The 17,392-nt window shown below is 40.1% G+C and overlaps 1 protein-coding gene, 1 long non-coding RNA gene and 1 pseudogene across 4 annotated transcripts; 1 reads left to right on the forward strand and 2 right to left on the reverse strand.

The window, feature by feature from the left end:
* Positions 1-41: 41 nt before the first annotated feature.
* Positions 42-3,051, forward strand: LOC147291127 (uncharacterized). Its single transcript, XR_015121470.1, has 4 exons — positions 42-103; positions 326-390; positions 2,038-2,086; positions 2,746-3,051. It is a non-coding gene; the product is annotated as an uncharacterized LOC147291127 (long non-coding RNA).
* Positions 3,052-4,744: 1,693 nt separating this feature from the next.
* On the reverse strand, positions 4,745-11,300 carry LOC147291128 (uncharacterized). 3 transcript variants are annotated; one of them, XM_086238450.1, is made up of 7 exons: positions 11,103-11,300; positions 6,265-6,517; positions 5,931-6,166; positions 5,641-5,856; positions 5,435-5,536; positions 5,274-5,354; positions 4,745-5,184 (listed from the first exon to the last, which is right to left on the reverse strand). In XM_086238450.1, exons 4-7 carry the CDS (start codon positions 5,746-5,748, stop codon positions 4,747-4,749), a joined length of 729 nt encoding a protein of 242 aa, XP_086094576.1. In that variant the 5' UTR covers positions 5,749-5,856; positions 5,931-6,166; positions 6,265-6,517; positions 11,103-11,300; the 3' UTR covers positions 4,745-4,746. The 3 variants fall into 3 exon arrangements, with proteins under 3 accessions (XP_086094576.1, XP_086094575.1, XP_086094577.1); XM_086238449.1 differs by lacking the exon at positions 11,103-11,300 and adding an exon at positions 6,602-6,717; XM_086238451.1 differs by lacking the exon at positions 11,103-11,300 and having other exon boundaries at positions 5,931-6,267.
* Positions 5,907-10,286, reverse strand: LOC147291129 (uncharacterized; annotated as a pseudogene).
* Positions 11,301-17,392: the final 6,092 nt, after the last annotated feature.

The following is a 17,392-nucleotide window of genomic DNA, read 5'->3' on the forward strand; positions in this document are numbered from 1 at the left end:
TACCAATATCATCTTTAAATTGCTCATCATTTGTGGACTTTAGTTTTGGTATGTCAATAAGTGAATGACAAGAGCAATCCAGTGAAGCAATGATGATCATCATGTGAGTTATATCACAATTCACCCTTTAATATGCTAGCTGAACTTGTACCTTTAAGTTTATACCTTGATGCAAGTATGTGGTTTGGTCAAAGTATCTTGAATTTGAGTTGCAAATATATGAGTTTGAGTTAGTGTGGGCTCAAAAATGACATGGACTGTGCATGCTCAAAAATATATGAGTTTGAGTTTAAGTTTGATTAATGCATTTCTCAATCTTTTACAGGGAAGAGTAAGTGTTGCTGTTCATCGGTTTCAATGGTTCAGAAATAATATCTTCGAAACTAGATGGTAGGTACATGAAATTCCATTACTTAAAGTGAAGCTTCCATTCAAATTGGCAGTACTTAGTTATATGATAGTGTTAGTAGATTAGTCTCCTTAAATCTTAATCTGGAGGGTCTATTTTAATAGTGTGGGTGGTCTTAACTATTCTATTGATAACAATAAGTTATTGTGTTATATTCAATTGAAGTATAATCTGGGAGGGTCTATTTGTGGACTTCGCTTTTGGTATGTTTATTTGCTGGTTATGTGAGTAAATGTTGTGTGGTTAGGTCCATGTTTGTATCTTGCCAAGCCATAAAAGGAAAAAGACAAAAAAGAAATAATGTGATGACTGGGCAAAATTTTGTTTAAGGGATGTCTAGTTTGGTGACTCACTTGATTGAGTCTCCTAATGCTAAACTATAACAGAACAATAATTTAAAGTGAAGCTACTATAAATGTTATGCCACAGTCACTTGTCTAACCTGTTAGATGAAAATGATTTTCTAGACATTTTATAATTACATATATAATAAGGGCATAAACAAAACTCATCTAATCCAAACTGTTATTGTACATATTCAGATGTGTGCTATGACATGGCTTGAATCTAAATAACTGCATCCCTCCTTGGTCTTTGAATGTTTTTGCCAGTACGTGTTTGCCCTTAAGCTTAGCTGAGGTCAAAGTGGGGTAAGTTGGAGTTGCAATACGTCTTGCAGTTAAGTCTCATGAAGATTAGCTGAGGTCAAAGTGGGGTAAGTTGGAGTTGCAATACGTCTTGCAGTTAAGTCTCATGAAGAATAAAAAAAAAAAAAAAATTAAGTCCTTAAGTACCCTTGCAAACATTTTTCATGAGTTATTTCTTCTTCTCCTGCCAATTATATGCTTTCCTCATTAGCTCTATATAAAAAGTGTCATTCTGTAAGCTTCTTATTCTCAAAAGCTGCATGGGCACATGTATTGCATGTCATTAATGCTAATGTTGATGAACTTTCTCATGTTTGGTTAAAAATGGGAAAGTAGGACTCTTCGTTGCAATTTTGTGGTATGTAGTGTCTTGGGAGTAGACATTAGCATATAACTTCCTTATTGGATGCTTTAGTTGTAAAAACTTATTATTTATTTTTATTATTAATTTCTTAAATGTGCTTTGGTTGTATGTCTTTTGTGTTGAAGTGGCTTTTGCTTCATGAGTAGAGTGTCAAAACTCTGTCATCCTTGAGGAACTTGTTTGTTTTCTTCATCTGTCTTCCAATGTGGGAAGAAACAAAGTACTTTGTACGTGGTTCCAATGTAGAAATATCTTCACTGTTTGAATGAATTAAATTTTGCAGCATGGTTATTAATGGGTGGGAGCTCATGATTCCTTTAGCCTTCTTTGCTGGAACATAATACTATTTCTTAACCTCTTTCAAATATTCTTGCTTTTATAATAAGACAAGAAAAAAGAAGTTGGAGGTAATCTGAACATAAAAGTACCGAATGCTTATAGATGGCCTTTTTTTTTTTCCTGAAGTTGTGGCTATCACTATCACTTTCTATTCATTAATATCACTTGACTAATATATTTCAAGTCTAAATATTCAGACCCATTTGACTAATATCCTGAGCTTAATGAGTATTCCTTGATAATGCCTCCCTGAAAAAGAAGCTCATTTGTTTTTGTAGGTCAGACACTTCAAGCTGGCCAAAGAAGAATCTGTGATCTTTCTTCCAGGTCAGACACTTCAAAACATAAATAGTATAGAATATTATCTTATCGCTCTACGGTTTTAATTGCCTTTGCATCTGAAATGTTTTGATGAATCTATTTGCTGGCAGTAAACAATTCATTAATCTTTTCATTTTTTTAAAACTCTCCTATTCGATCAGTTGAGCAATTTGCATCTTTGTAAACATTCCCTAAGGTCCATCTAAAGTTTATTAGGATCTTTTTATCCTTGAGTTACTCATTTGGTACGCAAATTAAGTTGCAGCTTCGATTAAGTACATTGACTTCCATTAGATTGTAATTAAGTTGTATGTATATTGAATTGTAGATGAGGAGGAGAGGAAGTACAAGGGTTGCAAAATAAGCTTTGTATTCAATAGCTCGATGTGTGGCTGTTATTTGCCTTGCTACTAGTGATAAGCTAACTAGGTTGTGTAGACATGCATTATTTTTGGTACATATATGCTAGGGGCAGTTTATCGACTAATCTTGCAAATTCAGTTATTTTGGTATGTATATGGCTGACTTTGCATGATTACTTAGCTTAGACCATGCCATGGCTTTTATTGAGTTTAAAATCTGGTTTTCATGCTGAATACAGCTATAGAAGATCTGGAAGAAACTTGATTAATGATAGACACGCTTGTATGTATTTTGAATTGCAGATGAGGAGGAGAGGAAGTGCTAGTTTAGAATTGCCAAGGACACTTCAAAATGGAGTCATTTTATGATGCAAGATGAGCAGGAAAGAAGAACAAGTCAGACAACCAATAATCTATCATTTCTTACTTTGTCTTTTTCTATCTTTAGTTTCCTTGTAGTGTTTGAGTGACATTATAGTTTGTGTAATTGTACAAGTACTTTTTTTATATGTATAGCTATCAAGCTACTTTCAATTAATTTTTAGGGTGTTAATATTAGCAAGGGATGTGTGAATGAGTTTGCTATGACTTTGTAAACTCCAATTCCAATTTAATGAATTCATGGATCTTTTTGAGCTGTCCATAGTTGTGGATTTAATTGGATGCAAGCAGGGATTTAGTGAGATTTAATTCCAATTGGATGCAAGCAGAGCTGTTAAATTTTGAATCAAACAAACAACAGTTGTCAATTTAAAAATATTGTGTTAGTCAAACCTAGACAACGATTTTAGTTGAATAACCATTGTGTTGGTCAAACCTAGACAACGGTTTTAGAGGAAAACAAGTTGTGGATAGTGAAATAACACAACGGTTTTAGGTTATAAACGGATGTGTATATGTGATTAAAACAACATTTTTTAGTTAAATCTGTTGTTGACATATGAATTACACAACGGTTTTAGATTATCAACAGATGTGTATATGCTTTACTAACAACATTTTTTAGCCAAGACTGTTGTTGAGTGCCTCTACTAACAACATTCCTACCAAATTTAACCTGAATTATGTAACGGTTTTTATAAAAAATGATGTTTAAAGATACATCGGACAACGTTTATAGCATATAACTATTGTTAGACATCAGCTACTACAATAGTTTTATATCTATAAACGTTGTGTATTCTATTGCGAGACAACTGTTTGGACGAAAATCAAGGTTTTTGATGGACTTTATACAACAGTTTTAAATTATAACTGTTGTATGTACTAACTCAGACAACAGTTAAAAACCGTTGTCTAAATATACTATAGTCGTCACTCGCCTAGACGACGGAATTTTGGGTAAATAGACAACGGTTTTTCACCGTTGTCTATTTATATTATTGTAGTAGTGGGAGGGTTTTATTATTTTGGGTACGACCTATTCAAGATGGAGTACATCTCTTAATTACAGTCCCTTGACTCAAGAGAATACCCTTTGATTCCAATTGCAATGAAACCAACGGATCATCTTGCAAGTGTTTGGATTTCCAATAGGTAAACGACCCATTGAAATGGAATTTATATGTGATTGCGGTTGCACACTACAAGAAAAAAGGGTTTGGGAGAGGAACGAAATTCGTCGCCCAAAGTAGAGTTCCGTCGCCCAAACGTTTGGGCGACGAAATGGGTTCGTCGAGCGTTTGGACGCCCAAAATGTGACGCCCAAGAGTTTGGGCGACGAACTGCTAAATTTCGTCGCCCAAAGACACCTGGGGCAACGGATTTTTTTCGTCTCCTAACACATAAAATTCGTCGCCCAAAGCATGTTTAGGCGACGGACAAATTTCGTCGCCCAAAGAAGGTTTGGGCGACGAACACACTTATTCCTTGCCCAAACCCTCTTTGGGCGACGAAATTTGTCCGTCGCCCAAAGAAGGTTTGGGCGACGAATCACCTTGTTCGTCGCCCAAAGCATGTTTAGGCGACGGACAAATTTCGTAACATGATTTGGGCGAGGAATGAGTTGGGCGAGGAATGAGTGTGTTCGTCGCCCAAACCCTCTTTAGGCGACGAAATTTGTCCGTCGCCTAAACATGCTTTGGGCGACGAACAAGGTGATTCGTCGCCCAAACCTTCTTTGGGCGACGAACTAAATATATTTGATTTAAAAAAAAAAATTTTTATTTAAATTATATATATGAATTTAATATTTTAAAAAAAAATCTTTATTCAAAAACTATATAAAACAAAATTAATAAATTTATATATCCAAAATATCCATACAAAGTATAAACAATTTAATTAATGCATACATACAAATAACTAATGGCCCCCTAGGTCAGTAGCATCATCGACACCGGTGGAGGAGTCTGGCATGCACTGGTCAATGTTGGGCGGCAGCACAAACCCAGGTACAATCCTCGCCAACTGGCCAAACATCTGCTGCATCTGCTGCACCTTACTCGTCTGCTCCGCATATGCCGCTCTCGATTCTTCTAGTTGACCCTTCAACAGCTGCACTTCAGTGGTCAGGTTGACTAATTCTGCAGATGGCTGAGATGAAGACCCGGCGCTGAGATCACGAACCCGACCCGCTCCCATTCCGCGTATCTCTCTACCACGCCTAACACCCAGTGTCTCCGTCATAATACGAAGACCGGCATCGCGATCGGGAACTGAGATCGACTCCAACGGAGTGTCCGGAGGGTACTGGCTAGCCACCTCCTCCAAATAACTCGCCTTCTTGGCGAGCATCTCAGCCTTCAAAATATTATACACAAGTTAGGAATTAAGAAATCAAATACAAAAATTTAAATTTGTGAAATAAAACTAAAATATAAAAAACTAACGTGCTTCGCCTTGCCCTTGTCGTTGCCGGGTCGGGCATAAACATCCCCGTAGTTGTCGACCTCCGGAAATTGTGAACCAGCCTGAAAAAGAATGTAATGTTGACAAAAACTCAAACAATACTAAGGAATATATATATATATTAAATTAAATAATAGCGCACCTGACGATACGACTCCACCCGGTATGAGAAGGGCATGGAACCACCATGATGATCAATCCTTGCGGGCGCTTTCCGGTTCTGAAGATTGGCATTCGACTTCCTCTGTTAAATATTAAGCAAATTGTAAATGCACATATTAGTGCATACACAATAAAGGAATAACATAAGAAAAAATAATTTTGAAGTCCTAAAATGATATAACATACCAAAAATTCCGGACTCTGAAAATGAGTGCACAACCACTGCCACTGATCAAGCCGAGCTGCCATCTCCGGAGGAGGGCTGGCCAATGCCTCATCTGCCGATCCAAACATGTTATATTCTCTGTGCAGCTAGTGCTTCCATTGTGTGTACACTTTTCTCAATAACTTCTCCATATACCTAGCTACATCCGGATCCTCCATCCGAATGTCATAGTTTACCTGAAAAAAATGCAATTATCAAATTGTTAGGAATGATCAAATTAATCATTTTATATTAATCGAAATATACTCACAGAAATGGAGCCCATAATGCCCCTCTTGATGGCGTCATCAACCTTTTCCCAACTGGGGAAAAGCATGGGGCATTCACCACGGATAATCGATCCGACAAAGGAAGCGAAAGTACTATGGACCTCCTTACTCGGTCGTAGGTGATCTTGCTCAAGAACGATTCGAATCCTCTCGTTCGTCGTGCGAGTGATTCGCGACGCCTTCAACCCTCTACTTATCCCCCTCGTGGTTTTGGTACCTAGAAAAGCAAATATAACATATTAATTTCACAGTAATCTTATAACATCTAAATAAAATTAAACATAAACACAAGTGATGTGAAAACATTTTTCTTACTCTCTGATGATGAGGCAGTACGAGTGGATGATGCAACATTATCATATGCACCATAACGGTGACCACGTCGGGCCCTCCGTGCCGACTGAATCGCAGACCCAGTACTTGATGAGAGATCTGGGGGTATCGCTGGGGTCGATTCGCTCTGGGCTATGAGGTCGGGCTGTACTGCAGGGGCGGGCTGGGCTGCAGGGGCGGACATGGATGCTGAAGTGGACCTCCGAGATCCACCCCTGTTCGAGATCAAACTCATCTGCACAATTCAATAAATATTTATGTTAGTAAAAAAGAAAACTAAAGTAATAACTTACTAATCTGAATCATCATTATCACTTACTAATATGAATCACCATTATCAATTACTAATCTGAATCACCACTAGAAATACTCATTTCATCATCATCATCATCGATACCATCAACATCATCATCTTCATATTCATCTTCATCTTCATCTTCGTCTTCATCATCTTCATCATCTTCATCATCATCATCATCGATGAAATCATTAACATCAATTCGGGGAAGTGGCCCAAGATCAATTGATAAGGCATCGATCTCAATTGGAGGAACGTCATGTATCTCGACTTGTTGTATGATAACATCATTGTTGTATGGATTGGGTATGGTCGAAGATGAATCCTCTTGATAGGCCACGTCATCCTGATTTTCTTTTTCCGGAATATCCCATATATTTCGATTCTGAATCATCTGAGCTACTTTCCAACCCACACCCGCCTTAGGGTCATCCAGATAACATACTGGTTTTGCCATTGTGGCAAGAATAAATGGATCATTGTCATACCATCGAGTGTTTGTATTCACATATATTAAGTCATAATCGAGTTTAATACTGTTGTTCTTATTCGGGTCTGTATTAAACCAATGACACTTAAATAACACAACTTGAAAGCGATGCGAGTACAAGACTTGATGTACACTCGTCAGCTTGCCGTAGAAATCAACCGTGCCAGTCTCCAAGTTCTCTACACAAACCCCGCTATTTTGAGTGCTCAAGATGGCATCTCGTTCTACAGTTAAAAACTTGACTCCATTCACATTACATCCAGAAAACGTTTCAACCCATTGAATACCACTCGCCAAACTCATTAACTCCTTGTATAACGGCGAATTATCATCAGTCAGCTTTTCCATCTGTTAAAAGACAATGGAATTAATATATTACAAAAAAATTTACAAACACATGAACGAACTGATCATTATTGTCAGTAATCACTTACATGTTCCTTAAACCATTTAGGAAACAATTCCCGATGCTTTTTCTGTACACGTTCCATGTCCCATCTTGGATAGTCGCGCTTCATTAGTTCCTCATGCTCAATGCGTAAAGAGTCAACTTCTTCGCAATTGTTGAGTATGAACCAATGAGCCACCTCCATATCGTGTTTCGAGAATTCAACAGCTGATTTAGGGGCTTCGCCAAATGGTCGTGTAATTTGAGAAAAGACAGAAAGTGTCTCATTTTTTTCACCACCGTCGTCGTTGCGTTGGGGGCGATTGAATGACGTTTCAACACTGCTGAGATACATTGCACAGTACGTGATGGATTCATTTGCAATGTATGCCTCTGCTATGGAGCCTTCGGGGCGTGCCCGGTTTCGGACGTACCTTTTGTAATTACCCAACATTCTGCAAATGTAATTACATAGTGAGAAAACTTTTATGAGTAACATAGAGCTGAACTTGGAGAATAGTAATGAAATAGTTTAGAAATTGTTACCTTTCTATTGGGTACATCCACCGATAACTGACCGACCCAGCAAGAATTGCCTCTTGCGGTAAATGTATCATTAAATGAATCATTATATCAAAAAAGGCCGGTGGAAATATTTGTTCAAATTTGCATAGGATGTACACAATCTCATCTTTCAATTTTGACATGTCTGACACGCGCAACGTCTTAGCGCAGATATGCTGAAAGAACCTCGACAACCCAACAATCGGTTCAACCACATCTTCGGGCAAAAACTTTCGAATACCCACCGGAAGCAGACGTTGCAATAAAACATGACAATCATGACTTTTCAAACCCAAAATTTTTCCAGAGTCGATTTTCACATTTCGAGAGATATTGGCCGCGTATCCATCTGGAAATTTGACCGATGCAAGAAACTTTAAAAATTCTTTCTTATCCACAGGCTTCATGGTATAAAATGGATGTTTCTTTATCATTTTATCACCCTTCTTCGTTAACCACAAATGTTTCCTGATGCCCATTTCTTGCAAATCTTGTCGAGCCTTAATTGTGTCCTTTGATTTTCCCTCAATGCCCAAGATTGTCCCCACCAAACTTTCGCACACGTTCTTCTCAATATGCATTACATCGAGATTGTGCCTGATTTTCAACTTGGACCAATACTCCAACTCGAAGAATATCGACTTGTTTGTCCAATTTAGATGTGCAGGTGATCTTGGCATATTTCGTTCTTTGTTAGAGGGATGTTTACCAATCCGGCCAAATTCTAAGTTATTCAACTGCCTGAAGATGTCATCACCAGATAATTCTTTAGGTTTCACGCCCATCTCCTTTTTTCCGTCAAAGGTCTCCTTACTGTGACGCTATTTATGATCCCCCGGCAACCATCTTCGGTGGCCCATATAACATACTTTACCACTGTGCCAAGCGGAAGTTATATCTTTATTACAAGTAGGACATGCCATATAACCCTTGGTGCTCCAGCCTGATAAATTCCCATAAGCTGGGAAATCATTTATTGTCCACATGACTGCCGCACGCAAGGAAAACATTGTTTCAGTGGACTTATTATATGTCGGCACACCATTTTACCACAATTCTTTCAGCTCATCAATCAACGGCCGCAAATATACATCGATCTCCTTGCTAGGGGATTGCGGTCCTGGAATTAATAGCGTCATAATTGTGAATTCTTTTTTCATGCATTTCCAGGGAGGCAAATTATAAGGAACCACGACCATTGGCCAAGTGCTGTGAGATGTGCTCATATTTTCGAATGGATTAAATCCATCAGTAGCAAGTCCTAATCTGACATTTCGTGGATCTGCTGCAAAATCCGGATATATCTTGTCAAATTCTTTCCATGCGCTTCCGTCTGCAGGATGTCTCATCACATCATTCTCAACCCGCGTATCTTTGTGCCACCTCATGTCACTTGCAGTATGTGTCGACATGTACAATCGTTGCAACCTTGGCTTAAGTGGGAAATAACGCAACACCTTTTGCGGAATCTGTTTCTTTCTCTCTACAGACTTGTTCTTATATCTCGGTTCATTGCACACAGGGCATTTATCCTTCCCTTGGTGTTCTTTGTAAAACAATACACAATCATTCTTGCATGCATGAATCTTTTCATATCCCAAACCGAGATCTTTCAACACCTTATTCGCAAGATAATGGGTTTCAGGTATATGATTGTTCTTTGGAAGCATTCGTTTCAAAATCCCCATCAACTGATCATAACTTCGATTCGAATGTTGATTAAGTACTTTCCAATGCATTAACTCCACAACAGCAGTTAGCACTAAGAACTCTTCACAACCAGAGTACAATTCCCGCTGAGCTTGTTTCAACAATCTCTCGTACTTATCAAACTCTTCTCTTTGGACTTCGGGCAACCCATCATCTTGATCCATATTATCGCTCTCTGTATCATCCTGACTGACTTCGTGATCTAGCGATGCATATGGATAAGCATCGTTTATTATGCCCATCACTTGGTCATTATCATCAGCAACAAATTCAGTAGGCTGCAGAATTGTTTGGGTCTCCGAGGACGTCGAAGCATAAACTCTCGGTTCACCATGATAATACCATGTCGTATAGTTATGTGACATCCCATATTTCACCAAATGAATTCTGACTTCACGCACTGTCTTCCATAAAGAGTTGTTACAATTCCGGCAAGGACACCTTATATTATTCTGAGCATTGACATGTTCCTGTGCAACTTGGATAAATGACTCGATCTCATACAAATATTCATCACTAACACGATTCGTATTACGTATCCACTGTCGGTCCATGATGCCTGTTTCCATATTACACGACAATTAGAAAACGATGCGTCACCATTCTTCGTCTCCTTATGCCTCCGGTAAGGGCCCTATCCCATTCGAGAATGCACATATGTGTCGTGGTTGTTGGCTCACACGACGTAGTTTCGATCTGGGAAAATTTCGGCAGCATCTCCCTATGGTTCTCCAAGTGCACGACGTAGATATTTAAAACAAATATCTAGTATGCACTCGAAGAACACACATAAGGAGATGTTGCCGAAATTTTCTCAGATCAAAACCACATCACATGAACCGCTAACCACAACACATAATTGTGCACTCCCAAACTGTCCATGGGTAATTTGGACAATTCAAGAATCATATTGGAGCGCAGTCACGCCAAGCGCCCATGCGCGCGTCCAATAGACTCTCGAACGGGTCTAAGGTGAATTTAAATTTAGTGTACAAAGTTATCCACTGATAACTTCTCACGACTAGTTAAATGTACAAAGTTATCGATTGATAACTTCGCACAAGCGCTTCGTGCCACATGACCTCACCCAGTACTCGAGGAGTGCTGGACTACGTCATCGGAAATTTTGCAATTACAACTAAACTAAATGTAACATACAAACTAAACTATAATTAATCTAACAATATACATATAAGCATACAAACAAACTATTAAATTTTAGCATATAAAAACATACAAATTAATTAATCAATTTTATAATTAATTTTAACATATAAACTAATTCACTCAAAAATTTAATACAATTATATATGAAACATTAAATACTAAATCATACAAAAACATAAGTAAAAGATAGATTAAACACATACCTCACCAAAAATGCAATTATCCTTCACAACAAATGCAACACTATCCTTCCTTCACCAAAAAAATAAATCATTGTCAAATATGAGCCCAACATCAATCTAAATTCAGATTTCACAACCAAACCACTAAATTAAAAAAACCCACAACATTAACTAATTACCACTAAAATCAGAAATTTCACAACCAATTTATGCAAAATCCACAACAAGTACAAAATCCACAATATTAGAAAACATAAAAAACAGGAAAAAAAAAAAAAAACAGAAAATACCATAAAAAACAGAAAATACAAAAAAAAAACAGAAAATACCATATATTCAAAAATAAAAAAAAAACCTGTGTTTCGGGGGGGTGTTGAGCTGGTTTCGGCTTCGAGGGGGGGGGGTTTTGGGTGAGCTGGTTTCGGCTGGGGGGGGGGATGGGTTTCGGTGGGGGTGGGTTTTCGGGGGAGGGTGGGTTTCGGGTGGGGGGTGGGTTTCGACGGGGGGTGGGTTTCGGCGGGGGTGGGTATTCGGGGGGGGTGGGTTTTCGGGGGGGTGGGTTTCGGCGAGGGTGGATTTTCAGGGGAGGGGGTGGGTCTCTGATGGGGGGGGTGGGTTTCGGTAGGGGGGTGGGTTTTCGGGGGGGTGGGTTGCCGATGGGGGGGGGGGGTTTTGGGTTTCGGGGAAGGAGGGAGGAGGAGGAGGGAAGGACGAGGAGGAGGGAGTGGCCGGCGCGCTGAGAGGGAGTGAGAGCTGAGGGAAGGAGGAGCGAATGCGCGCTGCGAGGGCGAGGGAGTGAGTGAGAGAGAGTGACTGAAGTGAACCCAGAAGATGGGTTAAACTTAAAGACTTTGGGCGACGAACATGAATTCGTCGCCCAAAGTGACTTTATGCGAGGAATTAACACGTTCGTCGCCCAAAGTTACTTTGGGCGACGAATTCATTTTCGTCGCCCCAAGTATCTTTGGGCGACGAACGTGTTAATTCCTCGCCTAAACTTTGGGCGACGAATTCATTTTCGTCGCCCCAAGTATCTTTGGGCGACGAACGTGTTAATTCCTCGCCTAAAGTCACTTTGGGCGACGAACATAAATTCGTCGCCCAAAGTCGTTGACTTTAGGGCACCGTTTAATCCCGCCATAATTTCAGACTTTGGGCGACGCACTGTTCGTCGCCCAAAGCTACATTTCGTCGCCCAAAGTTGAATTTTTTTATGAACCATGATCGTTCATACGTTCGAGCTCCAATACCAAACTTCTAGATCTCCAATTGACCTAATATTTTAGAGGAATGATCTTTGAGTGATAAACTAATAAATTAACGGTTCAGATCGTTAAAAACACAATCGACATATAAGGTTCTACATATAAATCAGTGGTTTTTGCATTTGAAGAATAAAATTATATCAACTCTTTCGTTAAAACCTTGTAGCTTCAATAATTGTGAAGACCACAATGTGATTATCACAATCAGAGCCATTCTTCATATATGTTCATACTCAAAGATCAACCCTGGAAAAAATCGGCTCAATCGGAGTTCATCTACCCGTTCGATTATTATTATAAGAATCAAGATCGTTCATACATCCTAAATGCTAAACCTAACTTCTACATCTCCAATTGAGTTAATTTTTTGCATGGATGATCTTTGAGTGAGGCACTAAGGAATGATCGGTTCGGATCATTAAAAACACAATACAAAAGTGATCTTCTACATACAAATACACTTGAAGAGTATAATTATATTAACTTTTGGGTAGAAATTTTGGCGATTCAACAATTTGTGAAGACTAAAATGTGATTTCAACGATCGGAACCGTTCATTCTATTCGTTTATACTAGAAGATCATCCCTGCAAAAAATCGGCTAAATCGGAATTCATCTCATACTTCGATTCGTATTAAAAAATTTACAATCGTTCATAAGTTCAACCACCATTACCTAACTTCTACATCTCCGATTGAGCTAATTTTTTGCATGGATGATCCTTGAGTGGGGAATTAAAAAATGAATGGTTATGATCTTTGGAAATACAATCGTATCGTATGCTATTACATATATAAAATTGTAAACAAAAAAGTATTCTTACTTTGGGCGATGAACTACAAATTTCGTCGCCCAAAGTTATCTTGGGCGAGGAACCTCACAATTCGTCGCCCAAAATGTGAAGTTCCTCGCCCAAACCATTATTACAAAACAGGATGACCCTTTGGGCGACGAACATAATATTGTCACCCAAACAGTCTTTGGGCGAGGAACATGTATATTTCTCGCCCAAAATGAGTTTGGGCGGCGAAATAGTTTGTCACCCAAAGTATGTTTGGGCGACAAATTTACGTTTTCCTCGCCCAAAGACACTTTGGGCAACGAACATGTATATTCCTCGCCCAATGTATTTCTCAATTAATTGTTTGTCGCGTATGTTTAGGCGACGAGATGTGTTCGTCGCCCAAAGTGACTTTGGGCGAGGAACGTGTTATTCGTCGCCCAAACCTCCTTTGGGCGACGGACCTGTTCGTCGCCCAAACCTTTATGACATTGAGTGACAAATGTTCTTGTTCGTCACCCTAAATTGCTTTGGGCAACGAATATATGTTCGTCGCCCAAATATGTTTTTCTTGTAGTGGCACCTGTATTTTAGGTTGCCTACGTACCCATTGTAGGATCAAACCACACGTAGTTCCAAGGTTTTAGGATTTTAATAGGCGGATGACCCACTTAAAAGATTTGTGTAATTTGGGTAGGGTTTAGAGCCCTTGGATTTGATTTGAGAAATTAATTCAGGGACTTTTGTGTGTACAACTAATTTATGAAGGATTTGGGTGGATTTGATTTGGTGCGAAATTAATTCAAAGAAATTTGTATGAATTAATTCCTAAGGAAATTTGAAGAATTTTGTGAATGAGGTTGAGTGTGAATTTTGCTCACATTGCCTACGTACCCATGATGGGATCAAACCGGACGTACTTCGGTGAAGAATTTGAGTTGGTTGGCTTTGTGCCACTTTGGGGTTGAATTTAGAATTTGGATTTGAGAATTTGGTTTTGTACCAATTTGAGAGTTTGAATTTGGGATTGGAGGAAAATATTGTGCCCATTAATATTTTCGTATCATTTATTTTTTTAAATGACACATATTCTTATTTTTAATGGGTGAACATGAATTTGGTTATGTGCCCACTATAATTGTTTTGTATCAATTATTTATTAATTGATATATTTTATTTTTTTAATGGGCAGTAAAGAATTTGGGAGACCACCGAACTTTGTTTATTTTATACCAATTTTAATGGGCATGTTAGATTTGACAACAAACCCATTAAATTTGATTGCTCATTGTTTGATACTTGGCATATATATTTTTTTGTATTTCATTATATAAGCCAATTACAGTAGATGCAATTCAAATAAGAATTGGCCTCTACTTTCTTGTAGACCCAGTTAGTGAGATTTTGGAGGTACATCTCCTTTGAGCATGGTGAACTTAGAAAGCCCCACATGGTGAACTTTATTGCTGCAACTTAAATTAAGGCCTTGGAATGATATATGTTGCTCTCTGACCGCATTGCAATGTTTTGGTGAGTTGGATAGCAACTTAAATACCACACAACAGCTAGGCTTTGTGCCAATTCTCAGAATCTCAAAGTGCAGCAGCCCCATGTCTTTTGGGCTCTAAATTTAGCGTGCGTGAGTTCACATTAATCCATTACTCCCCCCTTTTTTTATTTTTGCTGCACATCCCACCTATTAGACATGGCAATATTGATCTTGTCTTTTGCTCAGGATTGCAGCACCATAAAGAGGTGGAAGTCAATTTATTTTTTCACTTCTTTCCTCGTGTGGTGCAACCTCTATGTGGCTGTTATGTCAGAGTAGCAAGATAGTTTATGACCTTGCTTTTGTAGGCTAAAACCTTAAGGTACCTTTCTCTTCTGCCTTGGACCATTTTAATCAGCATACTAACTACGCAAAGGCAACGGCTGGCGGCTAGGGTTAGGGTTCTTTTCAACTGGGTGGCAACGCCGAGATCACGCTCGAGTCTCTCTCTCATCTAATATCAGCGTTTTGAGGGGGGAAGTCTGATGGAGGAAATCGAAACTAGCTTCTCCAAAAGTTTAATTCTGACAGAAGACGAGGTTGATGCTATCCCGATTGCGCGACCAAACTCAATGACAAATAGGGAAGTGTTGCAGCGTAGCCTGGTGGGGATGGTTTTAACAAAGAAGCCTTATCATAGAACGGCCTTTAAACAAACCATGGTGAAGCTGTGGGATGCAATGGGGGCAGTGACTGTGACGGATTTGGGGCCTAATCTTTTTTTGTTCACCTTTGCTTTTGTGGAAGACAAGAACCAGGTGATCCTACAGGCGCCTTGGACCTTCGATAGAGCCTTAGTAATACTCGAAACCCCAAATGGCCAAATTGCACCGTCCCAGATGAAACTCAAATTTGCAGATTTTTGGGTGCAGTGCCATAATATTCCTTTTGACCTAATGACAGAAGAAATTGGCAAGATCATTGGCGATGGTATAGGCCAATGCCTGGAAGTCGCAGGGGGATTTGCGGCGCATCTGGTGGGTAGGTTCCTCCGTGTTAGGGTACGACTCGATGTAACAAGACCGTTGCCTCGGGTGAAAAAGCTTCTTCTTGATGAAGGAGTGTTGGTGACAGTTGAGTTTAGATATGAACGACTCCCTCATCACTGTCATGCTTGTGGACGGATTGGACATAGTTCCAAAGTATGTGAATTTATATCGGAGGCACAGAAGTCCCATCCTCAATACCAATGGGGGGATTGGTTATTAGCAAAGGGTGAACCAGGGAAATTTAATCCGGTGGACTCTGGAAAGGGGGGTGCTGCGGAGGATGTAGTTGCGGCGGTGGAGGCTGTGGTAGAAGAGGTGACTGAAGGGGCAGTTCGCCGACCTCAGGCTATGCGGCATGCCAGACCTGTGAATAACGCCGAGGGTGATGGAAGCATGGCATCAGTTTCGCTGTCGACTCCCCCGAATACAGATGGGGACTGTTCGAAGCTTGGTACAGCTGCTGGGAATGCCGATGCAGGTATGAGTTCGGTTCCGCTTGGGACAATCTTTGAGAATATACAGGTGGGTTTAGACAAAGACACCGCTGGGCCTCAATCACGTACCACACCCTCTAGTTCCAGGGTGGCATCTCAAATTATGGCTGACCGGGGGGAAGAGGAAAGACGCCGCTCTGCCCGAGTAGCGGCACGGGAAAAACAAGACACAAGAAAGCCAATGGGTGGTGGCGGGGGGCTACCAGATGCTTTACTAAATTCAGGACTGTTGGGTGAGGCAAATGCAAAGCTGGGGAACATGGATGGGCCATGGGCAGTACAAGAAGCGGAAGGGTCCGTAGAGAAACAAGATATGCCTACAGGGAGTAAAATTTCAAAGTTAAGCAGGGTGCTAAAGCATGTGTTAAAAGCATCAGAGGGGGCATCGGGGGGGAAGAAGGAAGACTTGATTGGCAGGCCCTCGATGCCCAAGGAAATTATCCAGGTCGAAGGCACCCCCTCTACATTGACCTCATCTTTGGAGGTTTCGGAAGTGACAAACAGAGTAAGGGGGGGGAAAAGAAAAATGGCGGAGGAAGAAAAGGGTGTAGGCGCAGCAAAGAAAAAAGGGCGCCTCATGGATGCACTAGTTTCAGCCCCAGGGGCTAAAGTGGTGGGACCGGATGTTCCGGCCCACCACGAGAAATGATACTCCTAAGTTGGAATGTCCGAGGACTCCGGCACACTCGGACATTCGACTCTCTCAAGAATCTTGTGAGAGAAAAGAGGCCGGACGTCATTTTTCTGATGGAAACAAAAATGACGGATAGACAGATGGAAAATTTGCATCTCAGTCTTGGGATGAAAGGATCGATGTTTGTGGGTAGACGAGGTTTATGTGGTGGTCTAATTATGCTATGGAGGCATGGATGGGAACTGAAACTTTTGTCTTACTCCACGGGGCATATTGATATGCAATGCACACAGGCAAATAACCCTCAATTTCGGATTACTGGGTTCTATGGCAATCCTGTTGTGAGTCAAAGACGACACTCGTGGGAATTACTCAGACGTCTGAATGGAATTCAGACCAGCCCATGGCTTGTACTAGGTGATTTTAATGAAATTCTATCTCTGGAGGAGAAAATGGGGGGGCGAGATCGGCCTGAACATCAAATGCATGACTTTAGAGAGACCTTGCTTGATTGTAACCTCTCTGTTGTTCCATTTATAGGGGATCCTTTCACTTGGGAATGCCGACGTGGTGGTATAAGTTACATTAGAGAACGATTG

The sequence above is a fragment of the Dryas octopetala genome, chromosome 3, assembly GCF_963921425.1.
Source record: "Dryas octopetala chromosome 3, drDryOcto1.1, whole genome shotgun sequence".
NCBI classification, from domain to species: domain Eukaryota; kingdom Viridiplantae; phylum Streptophyta; class Magnoliopsida; order Rosales; family Rosaceae; genus Dryas; species Dryas octopetala.